Here is a 17,587-nt window from a genome sequence, read left to right as displayed (position 1 = left end):
AAAGTGGACTGTGTTTGCTAATTATACGCATTTAAGTTTGATTTAAATATATGTTTAAGTGTGACTAATTTGTGGACTACACAAATTAACTATTTAGGAATTAATGTTAATACGGAATTTCAATATTCAATTAATTATTTTCCTTTAATAAAAAGGATTAAATGAGATTTGATTAGGTGGAGGGATCTACCTTTGGGTTTACTAGGGAGGATTAATACCATAAAAATGAATATTTTTCCTAGAATACAATATTTGTTTCAATCAATTCCTTATTTTTTTTAAAAAAGTTTTTTTAAGGATTTATATAAAGCGATTAGAGAATTCTCATGGAAGGGAAAATTTCCGAGAGTAGCAATGAGAAAATTGATGTGGGATTTTCAATTTGGAGGTTTAAGATTACTGAATTTTCAGCATTATTATGAAGCAGCTCAATTCATATTTCTTAGTGCATTAATGAATATGGACGACCCACCTAGTTGGGTAAAGATAGAAATGGCAGTTATTTTAGAAAAATTTCCTCATGAGTTTTTGTTTTGATGGAATAAAAATTTATTACGAACTTATGATGTGCCAATATTGAAACATTTATTGAATTTATGGACAAGTAAACTTTAAAAATTGGGACTTTAAAATATATATTCTGGAAGATTGCCATTATATAATAATCAACTTGTTTCTTTTACGGTCTCCAATGCCAATTTGAAACAATGGGAAAAGAAGGGAATAAAAAATTTATCTGATTGTTTTTCTGAGGGTTGTTTTTGTTCCTTTGATGAATTACAAAGGAAATATGGTATTAGTGCAAATTCTATATTTGTATATTATCAATTAAGATCTTTTGTAAAACAGTTATGTGGTCGACATATGATTTTATTGCCTGAATCTAGTTTTGAAGAATATGTACTTTCAATACCAAAAAAGCGATATATATCTGATTTGTATTGTATTTTACAAGAAATTGATAGTAAAAAAGACTGGGATAAAGATAAGTTAAAATGGGAAAAAGATTTAGGACATAAAATAGCTGAAGAAGCTTGGATGGAAATTTGTCAGAATAGTATTCGGAAATTAATTAATGCTAGACTAGCAATGATTAATTATAATTTTATTCATCAGCTATATTTAACGCTGGAGAAATTTAAAAAATTTGGTTTTAGTAAGTTGGATTCTTGTTTTCGATGTGATCAGATGGTCAATACTTTTTTCCATACTGTTTGGCTTTGTGATCGATTGCAACAGTTTTGGAAAGGTATTCAATCTGTTTTTACAGTTTATATAATATCCATCTTGTATTAGATCCCGATATATTTTTATTAGGGAACATTCAATCATTAATCGATTTAGGTTTAGAGGATTATCAGATTTCATTTATTTATTTAGCTTTAGTTGTGGCTAAGAAATGTATAGCACTTACTTGGAAAGATAGAAATATACTAACTTTAGATAAGTGGTATTTGGAAATGAAATTTGACTATGGAAAGGATATCTTTTTCAATTCAGGATAAGATGTCTTTTTATAAGTTAAAGTGGACTCCGTTTGCTAATTATATGCATTTTAGTTTGATTTAAATATATGTTTAAGTGTGATATTTTAGTATTAACAATTTTTTTTTGTTAGAATTTTTTTTTAGGTTAAGTTTTATCTCTTTTTTTTGTAAGTGGGTATTTTTTTTCCATATATAATATTGTCAATTTTATTAACTCTTCACTCTTTATTTGGGGGAGGGGGGAGGGTTGGACTAATTTTAAGTTAGACTATTAATATTGTGTTACAATTATCGGGGGGGGGGGTTATTTTGTGTAGTTTTCTGATGTAATATCGTAATCATACCTTTTTTAATTTTTTTTTCTATTTTTCTTTAAATGTAATTCTTTATTGTATTCATGTTGTAAAGTTTTAAATAAAGTCTTCAAAAAAAAAGCATGATTTACCTTTTGTAAATCCATGTTGACTCTGTCCAATCCCTTCTCTGCTAGTCATATGCTCCGCTATTACATCCTTAATAATGGATTCCATCATTTTGCCCACTACTGATGTAAGGCTCACCAGCCTATAATTCCCCACTTTTTCTCTACCCCCCTTTTTAAATAGTGGGGTAACATTAGCTACCCTCCAATCCATGGGTACTGATCCTGACTCTATCGAGTTTGGGAAAATAATTTTTAAAGCATCTGCTATCTGAATGTCCACTTCTTTAAGTACCCTAGGATGTAGATTATCAGGCCCTTGGGATTTATCGGCCTTCAATCCCTTCAATTTCCCCAAGACCATGTCCTTAGAGATACTGATGATATCATAATGATAATTAAAGCCAGAGTGAAATGCTGCAAGTTCATAAGCCTCCAGTGAATGCTGTGCCTTTACAACAAGTAGCAAGAGGCAAATAGAAGTTCTGATGCTATTGTATGTTATATTGCAGTAAGTTCTTAAAAATAAATATCTTCAATGAACTGACTTGGGACAAAAACATTGGCACAACAGTCAACAAAGCACACCAGCACAACTACTTCTTCTGAATACTAAGTTCAGAATGTCCATCTTGTCTGTCAACAACTTCTATATGCATTGGCATCACTGGGGAGGAGGGGGGGAGGGGTGTGAGGACCACACTGGGAGACACCAAAATGATTGTCTGTAAAATTTTTGTTCAGTGTTTCAGCAGAATTTTTTTTTAAATAAACATATCCTTGTAGTTAGTCATAACAAAAACATTTTTCATGAGCTCAGCTTACACATATCAATATACCTAGAAGACTAAAACTCTATGCTAATATACTTTTTGAACCTTCTAATATGCTCTGGTCAGAGCTGTCATTATTACCCAATTATAATGATGCTTTGAATCACATGGTTTTGTCTGCATGCACGACAAGCACACGCTGTTGTTTTCATTGCTGCTGGTGTTTTAAAAGTCTCTGCTTTTATCAAATTTTCTGGTGTTTTAGCTACAATATTGTGGTAATTAGTATTTGTGAACATGTATCATAACTTTTTTGAGAATGAAGTAGTGATTAAAGGAAAAAATAAAAATCAAAAAAGCCTTCCATTCAGTTACAAATAATGTTTTAATAATGTTGTAATTCAATGTAGAAAGATGATATTACAAATTAGAGGTGCAATTTTAATTTTGCTACTATTGCCATTACATTCAGTAATATGGGAATTATGATTTACAATTAACATTAGTACAAAAATCATTACTAAGGATTCTGTATAGTCTGGTATGGGAGGAGACCCGTGGTGGGGGGGGGGGAGGGGGGGCATGATATGGAAGCTGCTCTGCTTAAGATCTGAATCCCAAAGCATGACACATACACTTCTCTCTCCTCCATGGGCTTCATCTATATGTCCCACCACCTTGGAAAGGCAATTAACATATTGATGGCCTCATCCCACCTTAGACACACTCTCCTTTCCTTCCTCCCATTGGTAGAAAGCTTAAGAGGTTAAGAGACAGAAGTTTTTTTTGACTCCAGCCATCAGGTTCCTGAATAAACCCCATAACAGTACTAACATGATGCCCTTGGTGTTAAGTGATCTACTTTTACATTGTCATCTTAATTACATTGTAATTGTGCTTTTTATGTGGCTGTATGAATGCGAGAGACAACTTAGTCTACCCACAGAAGTCTTCTCACTGCACTAAACTTAAATATCAAGTTCCATTAAACACTAAATTTAGCACAAAGGCACAGTGGACTGGCCTGAATAACTATTTAAAACTGACATGTAATTGGCCATCTGTCAATCAAGCTATCATTTATAAATTAAAATTGATCATCAAAAGAACAAATTGTCTCAACCCAAAATGTCAACTGTCCATTTTTCCATAGATGCTGCCTGGCCTGCCGAGTCCCTCCAGCATCTTACTCTTTGTCAAGCTTCAGAGACACCCTGATGAAGTTTGGACCTGAAACATTGATTTATATACCTTTGCCTCCGATGGATGCTGCAAGACCAGCTGAGTTTCTTCAACTCTTGTGCGTCTCACAGACGTGCTTCTTTCACTTCAGAGGCATGCACTTTCAAGAAAAGGGGCAATCTTTAAACATGCAAAAAAGCATTTTGGCAGGCCAACATTTTAGTCATTGTAAACCTGCAATTAAAAATTCAAGTTTAAATTTGGTTCATTCAAGCAGTGCATCTCAAAAAAAAAATTGACCTCAACTACACCCATAAACATTGGAAAAATGCTCAACTCAGACAAAAAATTTTCACTGCATTTATTAAATAGTCACTTTATCTTAAAGAATGCAAGTACCTATTCATCCTTTTAATCCTATGTCAATAATTCATAACTTAATACCTGATTTTTGCAGTGCTTTATCTGGCATACTGCATTAGCTTATCCAACAGACATCAATCAGATCTCACCTAGGCCAAACATTCTACTCAGAACATTCTACTAAATGTCGTACCACTGTCAATTTCAAAATAACATTTTCAAATCTTCTCTCCAAATAAAATTATGAACATTCTGCACCCTCTAATCTTCTGGACTTGCCCTAGAACTTTTTCCCCTTTCGACCAGTGATTGCCAGTAACTGAATTAGTAAGAGATTCTTTTGTATAAAATTCTTTATTCGATTCTCACCTGTTTCATACCATTATGTAAATTCAAAAGTTTCCTCTTGAACCAGAGTTCCTTTTCATTTATTGCCCTCTATCAAGCTCACTCCCTTGCAGGAAAGGGCTTCAGCACAAAGAATACGACTTTAATTCATAACCATAAATATTTTGCAGGGCATCTCACAAATCACACTGCAAATATCTCACAATGCACTGGAAAAAAAACCCAAATAGAAACTGGTGTCATTTATCTGCACTAAATAGCTGAGGCCAGGTGTGAGTGTTTCTGCATTGCAGCACAGATTACACTCAAATGAAGGAAGGATATCTTAATTGCAAACAAATCCAAATAGCACAGGTTGTGCCAAACATCTGAAAGATGTACTTGCCCATTATAGTAACCAGACTACTGTAAAATAATACAATCAGTACTTTAATGTGATTCTCCTAAAACAGTCTGAGCAAAATTTGAAAACTTGAAACATAAAAATCATAAAACCCTCTTTTGTTCCAAGTCTCAGCTCTCCAGAGCCAAACACACACCAGGGTCTCTCAACTTGCAAGTGGTCCCACGAATTAACAGCCAATCAGCCTAAAAAGGGTCTAGTATGAAAGGAAAATTTTCTCAACTGCTGGTATGAGATCGCCTCAACACACGCCAGGGATAGACTGCCTCAATCCCCGGCATCTGCAGACACTGGCATTGCAATCAGGCAAGTGTAGAACTGACAATTGCATTCTTGGATAGAAATTACCCACGTTTTTGAGTGAATGAAGGAAGAAAAGATTCAAATGAAGGTATAAACTTTGCCATGAGAAAGTCACGTGGGAAAGCTGGTAGCGCTCTAGCACACAATTTATAAAGACCATGGGAAAAGCAATGGTGGACCCGACTTCCCAGAATTCCGTGTGGCAGAGAAACCCCTCCATGAGTGCTTCATACATATGGTTCTTTCTCTGCTGCATGGAATTCTGGGAGGGCAGGTCCGCCATCGCTTTCACCCCATGGTATTTATATATTATGGGCGATAGCACTACCAACTTTCCCACACTGTTTAAAAATTGTCCACCATTTGCTATTTATTGCTAGCGCTTTCTTGCTGTCCCTTATAAAAGTTGGCACATCATCAACACAGGCTGAAGGGCTCATACTGTGCTGTACATAAAGCTTAATTACATTATAATTAGGCATGATTAATTTTGTTCAAATATAAGACATCATACATGAATCGGTCTTAACCCCAGGGATGGTTCCTTGCAAGTTTGAAAGTGCTCAGTGTCCCAGTTAAGAGTGGTCAAGTGTGAACAAAAATGCCACTACTCTTCTGAGGCACTGAATGGCCGGTTTAGTGGGATGCTAATCGTAAAAGGGGCTAATGAAAACAATTTTAAAAAATTCTTACCAAAATATTACCCAAGGCACAAAATTGGTCAAAATGAAACACAAAACATATTTAATGCAGCGTGATTAGGGCAGTCAGGATTGCAGAACACAAAATGTTATAGACAAGAATTAAACTAGATAATCTGCAGATGCTTTGATTGTAGTTTACACAAAAATGCTGGAGAAACTCAGCAAGTCATGCAGCGTTCTTTATGTAGCAAAGATAAAGATGCACAACCAATATTTGGAGCCTGAGCCCTTCATCAAGGGATGAGCAAAAACAAGCAGATGCCTGAATAAAATGGTGGGAGGAGGGTCAGAGGGAGGAGCACAGGCAAGAGATCAATAGTGGACATGGATGAGAGGCCATTAGAGTAAAAACAGCTGAGAAGTGAGAGGGAGGGAATGGCTCTGAATGGAGGGGGAAAGAGCAGAGAACTGGAGGAATGGAAACAGAGGGATGGACAACAGGAGAGTGAGTGGGAGATAGTTTCCTTGAGCATCTTTGATCTGTCTGCAGCATTTGCGGGGATCTCCCAGTGGCCAACCATTTCAATTCCGTGCCCCACACCCATGCTGACATGTCTGCCCTTGGCCTCATGCCCTGCCAAACCAAAGCCACCTGTAAATTGGATGAACAACATCTAATATTCCATCTGGGCACTCTCCAACTGGATGGTATCAACATCAACTACTCTGGTTTCTGTGAGGCCACTCCCATCTCCCGCTCTTCCCCATTGTCTATAAACATAAACTCTTATAGACAAGACGCTATTTGATCAAATCAACTCCATTTAGAGCAATTCTTGTCTCTTTCCTCGAGGGCCTTCAGGTTATTCTTTCTTGTGCTTGTCTCAGCCATCTCTGGAAGTTGCATGTTTACCTGACATGAGCTTCTCTTCACAATTGCTCCCTCACATACTGAGCATTTATTTTCAATTTGGACTTCCTCCTTGTTTATCCAAAGGCCACTTCCCCATCAGGAAGGCTCAACTTGAAGAGGCTGCAATCTTCTCTAACAGGATCACTAAATTCCCCTTTTAACTTTATCATATTTTTGTTTTGGTCATCACCTATGGCACACATGTCAAACTCTGGCCTGCGGGCCAAATTTGGCCCGCGATATAATTATATTTGGCCCGCAAGATCATATTAAATATATATTAGAGTTGGCCCACTGGCCGCCGTGCCAGTATAGCGCATGCACACTGAAGGTGAAAATGAAGACGCCGGAGGTGTGGAGGGATCTCAGAGTCCCGAATCCCGGGGATTGGAGCGCCGCACTCAGCCCGCCCGGCTCCCGGACACACAGATGCAGCTGGAGTTGGGGACCATCCTCACTGGGTCTGCGCTTCAGCGGCGATGCCAGACCGAACGTCTTGTTGGCGATGCCTTCCCCCTCGCTCCGTGCGCGGCGGACCCTACCTCCCGCTCCTTTTGTTGGAGACGAACCCGGTGCCGTGAGATCGCAGTTTAATCCCTCTCCAACCATGGGAGGGGGGTGGGAGCAACGCACTCTTCTCAGCCAATTCCTCCACCGCCCTGGACGCCGGTGTTTCAACAGGGGGTTCGGGTGCCTTCGTCAGGCGACCGACCTGTTGGTCCAAGACAAAGGGAGAGCGTACAAACTCCACACAGACAGCACCTGAACTCGGGTGAACGTGGAGCTGCAACCCCACATTCCACATCAGGACTGTGTGTAAGATTGGGAGCAGTGAGACGGAAGCTTATTTTGTTCCTGTGATTTAACCCTTTCTTGGGGTGGTGTGGGGGGGGGGGGGGAAGAGTCCTTCTCTGACCACTTGCCTAACAATTAACCTAATCAAATGTGGAGTTACCACAATACAACAGTTCTCAACCTTTTTCTTTCCACTCGCGTCCCTGTGCCATTGGTGCTCTGTGATTAGTAAGGGATTGCTTAAGGTGGTCTGTGGGTTGGAAGAAAAAGTTTGAAGACCACTGCTTTAATCATCCCTCATTGACTTGTCTTGTGCACAGTTTCAGAACTCTAAAGGAAATGGGCCAATGACAATTTTTCTCAAGCAAAATATTTCAGTAACAATTGGGTCTAGAGCAGTGATTCTCACCCTTTCCTTCCCACTCACTTCCCACCTTAAGCAATCCCTTACTAATTACAGAGTTCCGATGGCATAGGGCACACATGTCAAACTCTGGCCCGATATAATATTTGGCCCGCAAGATCATTTAAAAAATGTATTAGAGGTGGCCCGCTGGCCGCCGCGCCAGTATAGTGCATGCACAGTAATACAACAAATCCCAGAATGCATTGGCGTCAGCCCGCTAATCGCCCCCACCTCCTCTGTTTATGTTGCAGGGTCTCACCGAGGACTCTGGTTTTGGGGCCTGGCCGGTGTCAGGGGAAGCCAAGGCCGCTTCCCAGCGCCCGGAACCGGAGGCCTCGGGCCTGACCTCGCCAGGACCGTTGCCCACTCCCCCTCCCTGCTGCAAGCTGACCTGTGACTCACGGTGACGGGGCCGCTGATCTGCCGAGATGCCACCCTGCAGCGAGAGCCGATGCCCCCGTACTGTCGTTGTCCAACCCGATCGCCCGCAAACCCCGCCCTCCCGCACACAGGCCTGAGTAAGGATTATGAACTTTAATCTCAGGATAAAACGATCTTCCAATAGTTTCATGTCACAGTGATAAATATATTCCTGGTTAAAAATGATCCTGCACATGGATACAAGCTCATTAGGCATAAAACTTGAAAAGTGTGTAAATCAAAGGATATCTGTACCAATGGAAAAAGGGCATGGCAAATAACCCTGCTAGAGTTCATGCCCACAATCAGTCACCCATTTGATTGTTTCAGGAATCATGTTATTCTCCCACATTCTCAATAGCCCTCAGATTTTACTATTCGACAGCACACTAGCAACATTTGACAAATCCTCTATAGAGAAATATTATTTATTGAATATTTTATTTCTCATTTGTTAATGCTTCTGGAAAGAGTTTATCCAAAACTATTATTAAACTTTTATTTTAATAAGAAAAAGTTTAACATTACATATGTTGAAAGAAGAGAAAACATGCAGATGTTGTTGAAAATTTTCAATAAATATTTAGTTTGGCCCTCGACTTAGTCCAAGTTTTTAATTTTGGCCCTCCGTGAATTTGAGTTTGACACCCCTGACCTATGGCATTTGTTTTCTCTTTCTCTCTGCCACCACTACTTTCCCCCCACCCCCCTCCTTTTCCTGCAACTTTGGCCTGGTTTTCCAGTTCTTGAGCTGAAGCAAAGTAAAAGCAAAAATATGAGCGTTGGGAACACTCAGAAGATCAGATACCAGTGGAGAATGAAAGTGTTCCATTTTTTTAAATTATGCTCCATCAGAAATTGAAAAAGTGAGAAAATTAAGTTTTAAGATGCAGAGGAGGGGTGAAGAGGAATTATTAATGGGCAACTGAAAGTCAAGAGTCACACTTGTGGACAGAACAGAAGTGTTCTGAGTAATCTGCCTTTGATTTCTAAAGTAGAGGGAGACCAGATGAGCACCAAGTTGAAAGGAATGAGGATGCTGAAGAGTGGACCAGGTCTGTGGTAGTGTGCAGATATTGTCAACCTGCTTACCATAATGGAATTAATGGGAGAAAAGAACATGTGGAAACTGTGATGTGTAGAACAAAAGTTGGGTTGCAAATCTGAAACAAGAGAGAATGCTGAAAAATAAACTAAAATTAGGCAGCAGAAACTGAGGGAAAACAGGGTTAATATTGCAAATCAATGACCCTAGAAGCCTCAACTTCAACCCACTACATCCTTAATGAAAAATTTTTTTTAAACTGTAGATGTTGCAAGTGTAAAATAGAAACAGAAAATGCTGACACAAATACCTAGCAAGCAGGCCATATTCATGGCAAGGAAAAATATTTTGGCATTTCAGGGTCAAAAAAAAGTTTTGTCCATAACCAGAAAGGAAACTTAAGTTCCCTAAGCTGGTGGGAGGGGACATCTTTGATGGGAGAAAACCAGGGTACCAAGGGATGAGCTGCAAGCACCTTATGAGTTAATGGTAACAGCTGGAGAGCAAGAATATAAACAGAACAATGTAGGAGTTGTGAAATCCAGAACAGAACATGCCAGGCAGGTTCAGTAAAATGCAAAGCAAAACAAGCCGAGCTAGTATCACAGATCGATGACTGATACAAACACATATCAAGTTACCTGGTCAGAGAAACTCGCCCCTTTTACACTTACATCCCAATAAATCGGCTAGTCAGTGTCCCGGTTAGGAATGGCGCTTTTGGTGTTCACACTTGACCACTCCTAACTGGGACACTGAATGCTTTCACACTTGCAAGGAACCATCCCTGGGGTTAAGACTGTTCTACCTTCTACCAGTGGTGTCCTGATGCATCAAGCAATGGTGGACCTGCCCTAAATCCTGATCAATGTATTATGATCTTGTATTTGAACAAAATTAATCATGCCTAATATAACATAATTAAGCTTTATGTAGGGGCCCTTCGGCCCCTGTTGTTGTGCCAACCTATATAAACCTTTTTAAAGGACCGTGTAAAAGTGCTAGCAATAAGTAGCAATAGCAGACAATTTTTAAACAGTGTGGATAAGTTGGTAGCACTTTAGCGCACAATTTATAAAGTGTGGGAAAGTTGGTAGCTTTGTTCCCCACAGTCTTTATAAATTGTGTGCAATAGTGCTATAAACTTTACCACAGTGTTTAAAAGTTGTCTGCAATTGCTATTTATATCCTCTTCTGCTTCAACTTTCCAACGGCAAAGTTTAAATCTTCATTTTAATCTTTTCTTCCTTCATGTTCCTGCACACATAAAATTGGGTCATTTCTATTCCACAATGCAATTGCCCATTCTACACTTGTCTGATTGCAATGCCGGCATCTGCAGATGCCAGGGATTGTACTAGGGGTCGAGGCCATCAATTCCCACCCGGTGTGATGTGACGTCATCTGATGCCTGCGTTGTGTTGATTTTGCTTCCACACCAGACACTTTAAAGGCCAATTGACTGTAAATTCCTGGGATCACTTGCAAGTGTGAAAGGGACTACTGAAGGTCAGCCAGCACCCTTGAAGACAAAGAAATGGTCATCCCTTTCAAGATCAGATCCCATTTATTGCTCCTCAGATTCCATTCAACCCAATGAATTTCCCCAGAAGTTTGTTTTCTGCTCCAGATTCCAGCTTCTACAGTCTTTTGCATCTCATGTAGAATTCAGTGGAATCCAAAAGATTGCAATATTCCCAAATACAAGACAAGGTGCTGTTCTTCAAGCTTGAGTTGCCCATAGACCAACTATATCTGCATCACTTCATACACTTGCACATAAATGAATATTTTCATTTCCTTTTCCACCAATACCCATTATGTTAACTTTCACATGGCCAGTATCTAACTCTTGCATTCACTTTCTTGACTTCTCTAGTCCCATCGCACACATTAGGCGAAACATGCCAGATCATCTTATTAACATTTCTTCCTTCCCAATTTCTTACATGGATTTCTTTACATTTCCTCAGTTTCTCCATTCCATCTGCTCTGACAACAAAACTTTCCAACAACTACCTTTACGATGCATCTGCCTTTCCTGAATCATGGCTTCCTCACTGCCATTGATGGCTTGGCCTTCAACTCTTTCACCGACTTCTGCTCTCAGCCCCTTTCCTCCCAGCCAGAAAAATGATTCAACATAGTTGGCACAGTGGTTAGCGCAATGCCTTTACAGGGACAGCTCCGCATTCAATAATGTACATCCATCACCAGATATTACATTCTAAAGATACCTTTCTCTTCACAATTCCCTCATTATCTCTGTGACTGCAACTGGCCACACTCCTTCAGATAGTACATTCTCAGTTAACCACAGGAGATATAATGCATCTTCCTTTCTCACCATTCAGGGTCTCAACAGTTCTTCCAGGTGAAGTGGCAATTCATTTTCATTTCTTCCAAATTTGTGCATTGTATTGAAGAGCAGTGTAGTCCCCACTTAAGTGTAGAAATCAAATACAGATTAGACAGTCACTTTACTCCGAAAGGGAAGAGGTGGAAAATCTTGAGAATAACAAACCAAGTCTCAATGTGGACAAGACAAAGGAGATGATTGTGGACTTCAGGAGGACCATAAATGACCACCCTTGTAAGGTAAAACATCATGAGATGGGAATGTGTAGGGAGTTACCCTGTACAAGGCTGTAACAAGAAGGGGAGGTGTCCTTGTACTCCTGTTAGGTAAAACATCATGAGATGGGAATGTACGGGGCAGTAACAAGATGTGAATGCATCCTTGTACTTACAAGATAAGAGAGACATTGATGGATTGAGAGGCAGGAAGCTAGCAGGGAAAGGATAGCAACAGTTTTAGTCATTGGACAAGTAATGATATGATGATGTTCTAAGCACATATCCAAGGGTATAAAAAATCACCATTTTGCTGATAACGGCAGAATGCATTCTCCGACTAACATGTTTAGTCGCAAGTGTTACAATCCGGTAATAAAGAACAAAGAACCCTGATTTCGACTCAGCCTGGTGTTTGTCTCACTCATTCATGAACAAAGCAGACCTAACACCCTCTACTACACATTAATAACTCAGTAGAGGAAAGAGAAGAGGGAACCAAGATCTCAGAGTCCACTAAAGAAGTGACCCATCCTGGATCACAACATCTCCTCACTTGTCAGGGAGGCACAACAGTGACAGGATTTCCTTAGAAAGCTGAGGTGGGCAAGGTACTAGCCACCATCCTGTCAACTTTTTCTAGGATCTATATCAAGAGCATCCTGGCCGGCTGCATTACTGGATCAGAGGTCGATCCACAGGACATGAGAGCGACGGAGAGGTTTACTGGGGTCTCTCTTCTCTCCACCCACCACCACCCCTCAAATCAAACGGTGATTTACCGAATCATTGTTTGAAGAGCCTTCACAAAATCATTGAGGATCCCTACCACCTTGCAAACAGCTTCTTTCAGTTACTCCAGACAGGGAAGAGATACAGGAGTATCAGAGCCAGAACCACCAAGCTGAGAAACAGCTTCATCCCACTGGCAGTGAGCCTGCTGAATGGCTGAATAGACTGATCATACAAACCCTCCATGACTTATTTTTATGTACATCTGCATAGTTTATCTGTATGCATGTTATGTCAGGTTGTGCGTTGGCATCTTTTTGTGCCAAGGATTGGAGAATGCTATTTTGTCAGGTTGCACTTATACAGTTGGATGATAATGAACTTCAGCACACAATGGCAGCCCTTCGCTTTCAGATTCCTCTAACTTTGATTCTATTTTATTCTGATCTGTCACTGGCTTCCAGCACTACTCTAGTGAAATTCTTTCCAAGTACAAGCCTTGGAACCTAACTCCCCATTTAGGCACATTGCAGTCCTTCTAGAATACATAATTTCACATAACCAATCTTCCCATTTGGTTTCGAAATGGCCAGTTGCACTGCAGGATCATTCATCCGTAAACATGCAGGTCACTACTTGTTGAGCAGCCATTTAATAAGATTTTGACAGCAATTTCATGCCCTTCCTTCCCCATTTTGAACTCGAACACATGCAAGCCTAACCTGACAAGATAATCTGACCATTCCAGATATTAGTCTGGTAAATATTCTTCCAAAAGCTTCTAACACAATATTTCTCCTTAAAGAAGAGAGCAACAATCTACATAGGCCTGCAGATATGGTCTCACCAAATGCTCCCTATATAAATGAAGCAGAAACTCACAAATATGGCATTCAATTCCTCTCGCGATAAATGATAACATTCTGTTAGCTTTTCTAATTACAGTAAAACCCCTGGTATCCGGTATCCATGGGGATCGGTTGATGCTGGATGTTTATTTTCTGGTTGCTTGAGACTTGCTCTTACAATGCTAAACTAATACACTTACATTAACAATAAATAGTTTAAAGGACAAAAATACTATTCTGCACTTACACTGAACAAACTTCACTTGCATGAATATATAAACCTTAAATCATTTTACTTTATTTTCAGTCACATTCTTTAAAAACATTAAACTGTTGCTGCATCTGCAGGTTCCTCCCCCTCCATGGAGCCGCCCAAAAGACGAACAATAATATTATAGATAATTAACCTCCCCTCCCCTAAGTTTATAGATAAAGCCTCTGAACAGGGAGGCTCTTACTGAGCAGGGATAAGGAAACACTAAGCGTCACCAACAGCAGGCGGTATCAACCAGCATCTTCTTGGGGACGCCAGTGCTGTTTCATACAACTTTATTCAAACAGCTGCTATAACCAAAGCACAACCAAGGCACTCGTTGGCTAAATATTTGCTCCCAAATTCAAAGGTTTATGTATTACTTCAGAGAAACATTTACAATTTTAAACATGAGTGTTTTTTTTTTAAAACCTTTTTTAGTATTTATTTTCCATCCAGCTTTGGGCCAGTTGCTTGAATTCCAGATACTAGGGGTTTTACTGTACTTGCAGTATTCCAAACCAGCTTTGTGCAAACTGTGCTCAGACACTTCAATCTCTCAGCAACTTTGAGCTTTACAGTCTCTTGCCCTTTAGAGAATACTTTTCTTGTGTATCCTGCAAACAGAACAATTCCACATTTTTTCATTCTACAATCCATTCATTAGATCTTTGCTCACGCACTTAATGCCCCCAAATCCTTTCCCAGTCTCTCCTTTTCACAACTAGTTCTGATCTACTTTGATGTCATCAAGAAATTTGATTAATATCCATTACTGCAGTCAACCAAGTCATTTGTAAAATTTGAGGTAAGAAGTCGTCGCATACCAAACTCTTCAGCATGCCTCTTGTAACAATTTGCAAAATTAGAAATATCTATTTATGCCTATTATCTATCGTCATTAGCCAATCTTCTAGTGTTGATGTGGCATCTTACCTAAAGCCTTCTAAAAATCCAGATATACAATATCCACTGATCTCCCTTTAGCCACAGAATGTGCTACTTCTTCAAAGAACTCCAACATGATCATGCTTCCACCAAACCAAGTAAAAACACAATGCCGGAGAAACTCAGCAGGTCAAACAGTGTACTTTATGTAGCAAAGATAAAGATACATAACCAACTTTTCAGGACTGAGCCCTTCATCAAGGGATGGGAAAATGTCAGCAGGTACTCACAGTTGTATGGGGAGGAGCTCGGTCCCAAAGGCAGGAGATAATAGGTGGATAAGAGAGGGAGCGCATAACAGCAAGCAGGGAGAGGGAATGGAGATGGAAGGTCGTGATGAGCTGGAGGAAAATAAACAAAGAAAGGGAAGAGAGGGAGAACAAAGTAAACCAAACCAACTTTGGCAAAGTGTCTTATCTTTTTTGTTTCCTGCTAATTTTCTTACAAATTCCCCATGAGAAATGTAAAATTAACTTTGTTTTGTTCTCCTTTTCACTCTCTTCCCAAACTGCCCTGGCAGTTCCAGGATTCACTTATTTCAGATTTACAGCAAATGTGTTCCTTTCCACCCCCGCCCCTCACTCCTCCTCCCCACCAGTTCAAATGCTTTGATCTCACCATCTGCCAAAATGAAAAGTATGTACGTTACCTGGACAACTTGGGTCTCCACCCTACCACAGACATTCTCCATTCCTCCTGGCAACTTTTTAAAAAATCCTTACTTTGCTAGATGGCTTACTGATTTCCAGCAAAAAAAATTAACTTGATATCTCCACGGATATTGCCCAACCTGCTTAACAGTTTCATCATGTGTTTTTATATCTGCAATTCGAGATGATGCTAGACTATGGTTAGTCATTATTTTGCAAAGTACTCAGGAGTTCGTACATACTCCCTGCGTCTGAATGGATTTCTTCTAGATGCTCTGATTTCCTCCCACCCTCCTAAATGATAAGCATTGTGCTGGAAGGGCCTGTTATCATGCTTCATCTCGAAATTTAAAAGATTAAAATTAAAATAATTAGTCAATTTGCAAGTTATTCTAACATATATCACACGTTTTGCCCAAACGCACATACGCCATTTGACTGGAAGTGAGAATATTATCTCCCTCCAGCCCACTCAAGGTCTGGGGGACCAAGGATCATTGTAGTCCTCTCAACTACCCAATAAAAATCCCCAACATCAATTGTTTAAATCACTATTGTACCTGAAAAAGCAGTAAGCACAATCCAAGCAGATATTGGCTTAAAATTCCAACAAAATTTTGGTCATATTTTTGTCTTGAGCTTGTCAGTCAAGGCTATACATACATATTCTTTGAAAACTAGAATGAAACATTCAAGTGCTTCTGGGAAAAGGTGCTTTCTTATCCTTAACATGCCGCATATTTTTCCTATTTGAGTTAGGCAAGAAGATTTGTCCTAAAAGTATATTTAGTTTGCAGGTGCCAGAACAAAATTTTTAGTACAGTGAAAGGTGCTTGGATTTACAAGCCCATTTCAGATCCTATCATCTAAATAGCTTGCACCCTTCAGTCAATGCTTTTTGAATCTTTGAGCATGGTCCACTTCAAAGGATAATATTTGATCTCATAACATTTTATTCTCTCTCTCTACTCCGAGTCATTCCATTTTTAATCTGCATTGACCCATTCACATTCTTGCCATACAATGCTTTTCAAATATTACAAGCAACAATTATGTAATTTAAATTCTTCCTCTTTTTAAAAAAAAATTCACCTGGAATTTCAACACTGGGAATTAATTCTCACACTATCAATTCCAGGCACTGTAACTATGCAGACTGAAACTCCAACAATCTAAGGGCTAATTGCTCAGAAATCCCAACGTTTCAGCACCTGATACGCTCATTAATCCAGTGTGAGCTGGGTGTCCAGAGTAAAAGCTGAATGTGTGGCTAAGACTGGGGGCTAAGCTATTGGCTGGACATCCCAAGGGTGGGGGTGAAGGTAGATTGAATACAAATACCGTAAATATTCGAGTATAATGCAAAAGAATTCCCTCCCCACTTTTCCCCTCAAAAATGGGTGGGGGGGTGAGTTGCATTATACTCAAGAGTAAAAAATTTTTTTAATTCTGCAGGCGAATGAGTGGGCGAGCGGTAGACGGCAGCGCGACTCGTGCAGGTGAGCAGATCAGTTAAGTAGCATCTCAAAGGAAAGGGAAAAAAGTAAGAGATGGAGGAGTTTATGGAGGAATTTCTGGAGCTTAAGATCTTGGCTGCTTGGCTCCTGATGTTGGGGTAATTAAATATGCAAGGGAGCAGAATTTGAGAAGTGCTGATAGGACAGGTAGTTACACAGCTTAAGGAATTCTAGAAACAAGGAGAATGAAGGGTCATAAGAAATGGCAGCGCGATTCAGGTAGGTGGGCGACTGGAGAGACGGCAGCGCGATTCGGGCAGGTGAGGGGAAGGGGGTCGTATTATACACAGGGGTAAAATTTTCCCCCTTTTTCCCTCAAAAATGGGGGGGGGGGGGTGTTTTGCATTATATACAGAATGCATTATACATGAATATTTACAGTAGATCTGTGGCCAAAGCTGGGGTCCAAAGTGTTTGCATATGTGAATCTTTGGCAAAATGAGAAATACAAGTTAAAACTCACAATGACTCAATTTCCCACTTAAAACTCATCAGGCTCATTGAACATTTTCTGCTAAACACATACGAGTGAAGTAAAGGGATGGGATAGTATTAGGAATAA

General features: G+C 39.7%; 1 protein-coding gene across 21 annotated transcripts in view; it reads right to left on the bottom strand.

The window, feature by feature from the left end:
* LOC138763606 (single-stranded DNA-binding protein 3) overlaps positions 1-17,587 on the bottom strand; it is a 189,855-nt gene that overhangs the window by 109,492 nt on the left and 62,776 nt on the right. For 7 of the 21 annotated variants that reach the window (XM_069938035.1, XM_069938036.1, XM_069938038.1 and 4 more), the window contains exon 5: positions 15,089-15,199. The exons of 12 other annotated variants lie outside the window; for them this stretch is intronic. In XM_069938035.1, the coding sequence (XP_069794136.1) occupies positions 15,089-15,199 (111 nt within the window). Of the gene's footprint in view, positions 1-15,088; positions 15,200-15,507; positions 15,606-17,587 lie in introns of those variants that run through there. 2 more of the 21 variants (XM_069938048.1, XM_069938054.1) reach the window with 2 other exon arrangements.

The sequence above is a fragment of the Narcine bancroftii genome, chromosome 5 (genome assembly GCF_036971445.1).
Source record: "Narcine bancroftii isolate sNarBan1 chromosome 5, sNarBan1.hap1, whole genome shotgun sequence".
Classification (NCBI taxonomy): Eukaryota; Metazoa; Chordata; class Chondrichthyes; order Torpediniformes; family Narcinidae; genus Narcine; species Narcine bancroftii.
Note: the sequence above shows the minus strand (reverse complement) of the source record. Positions and strands in the feature narration are given on the sequence as shown.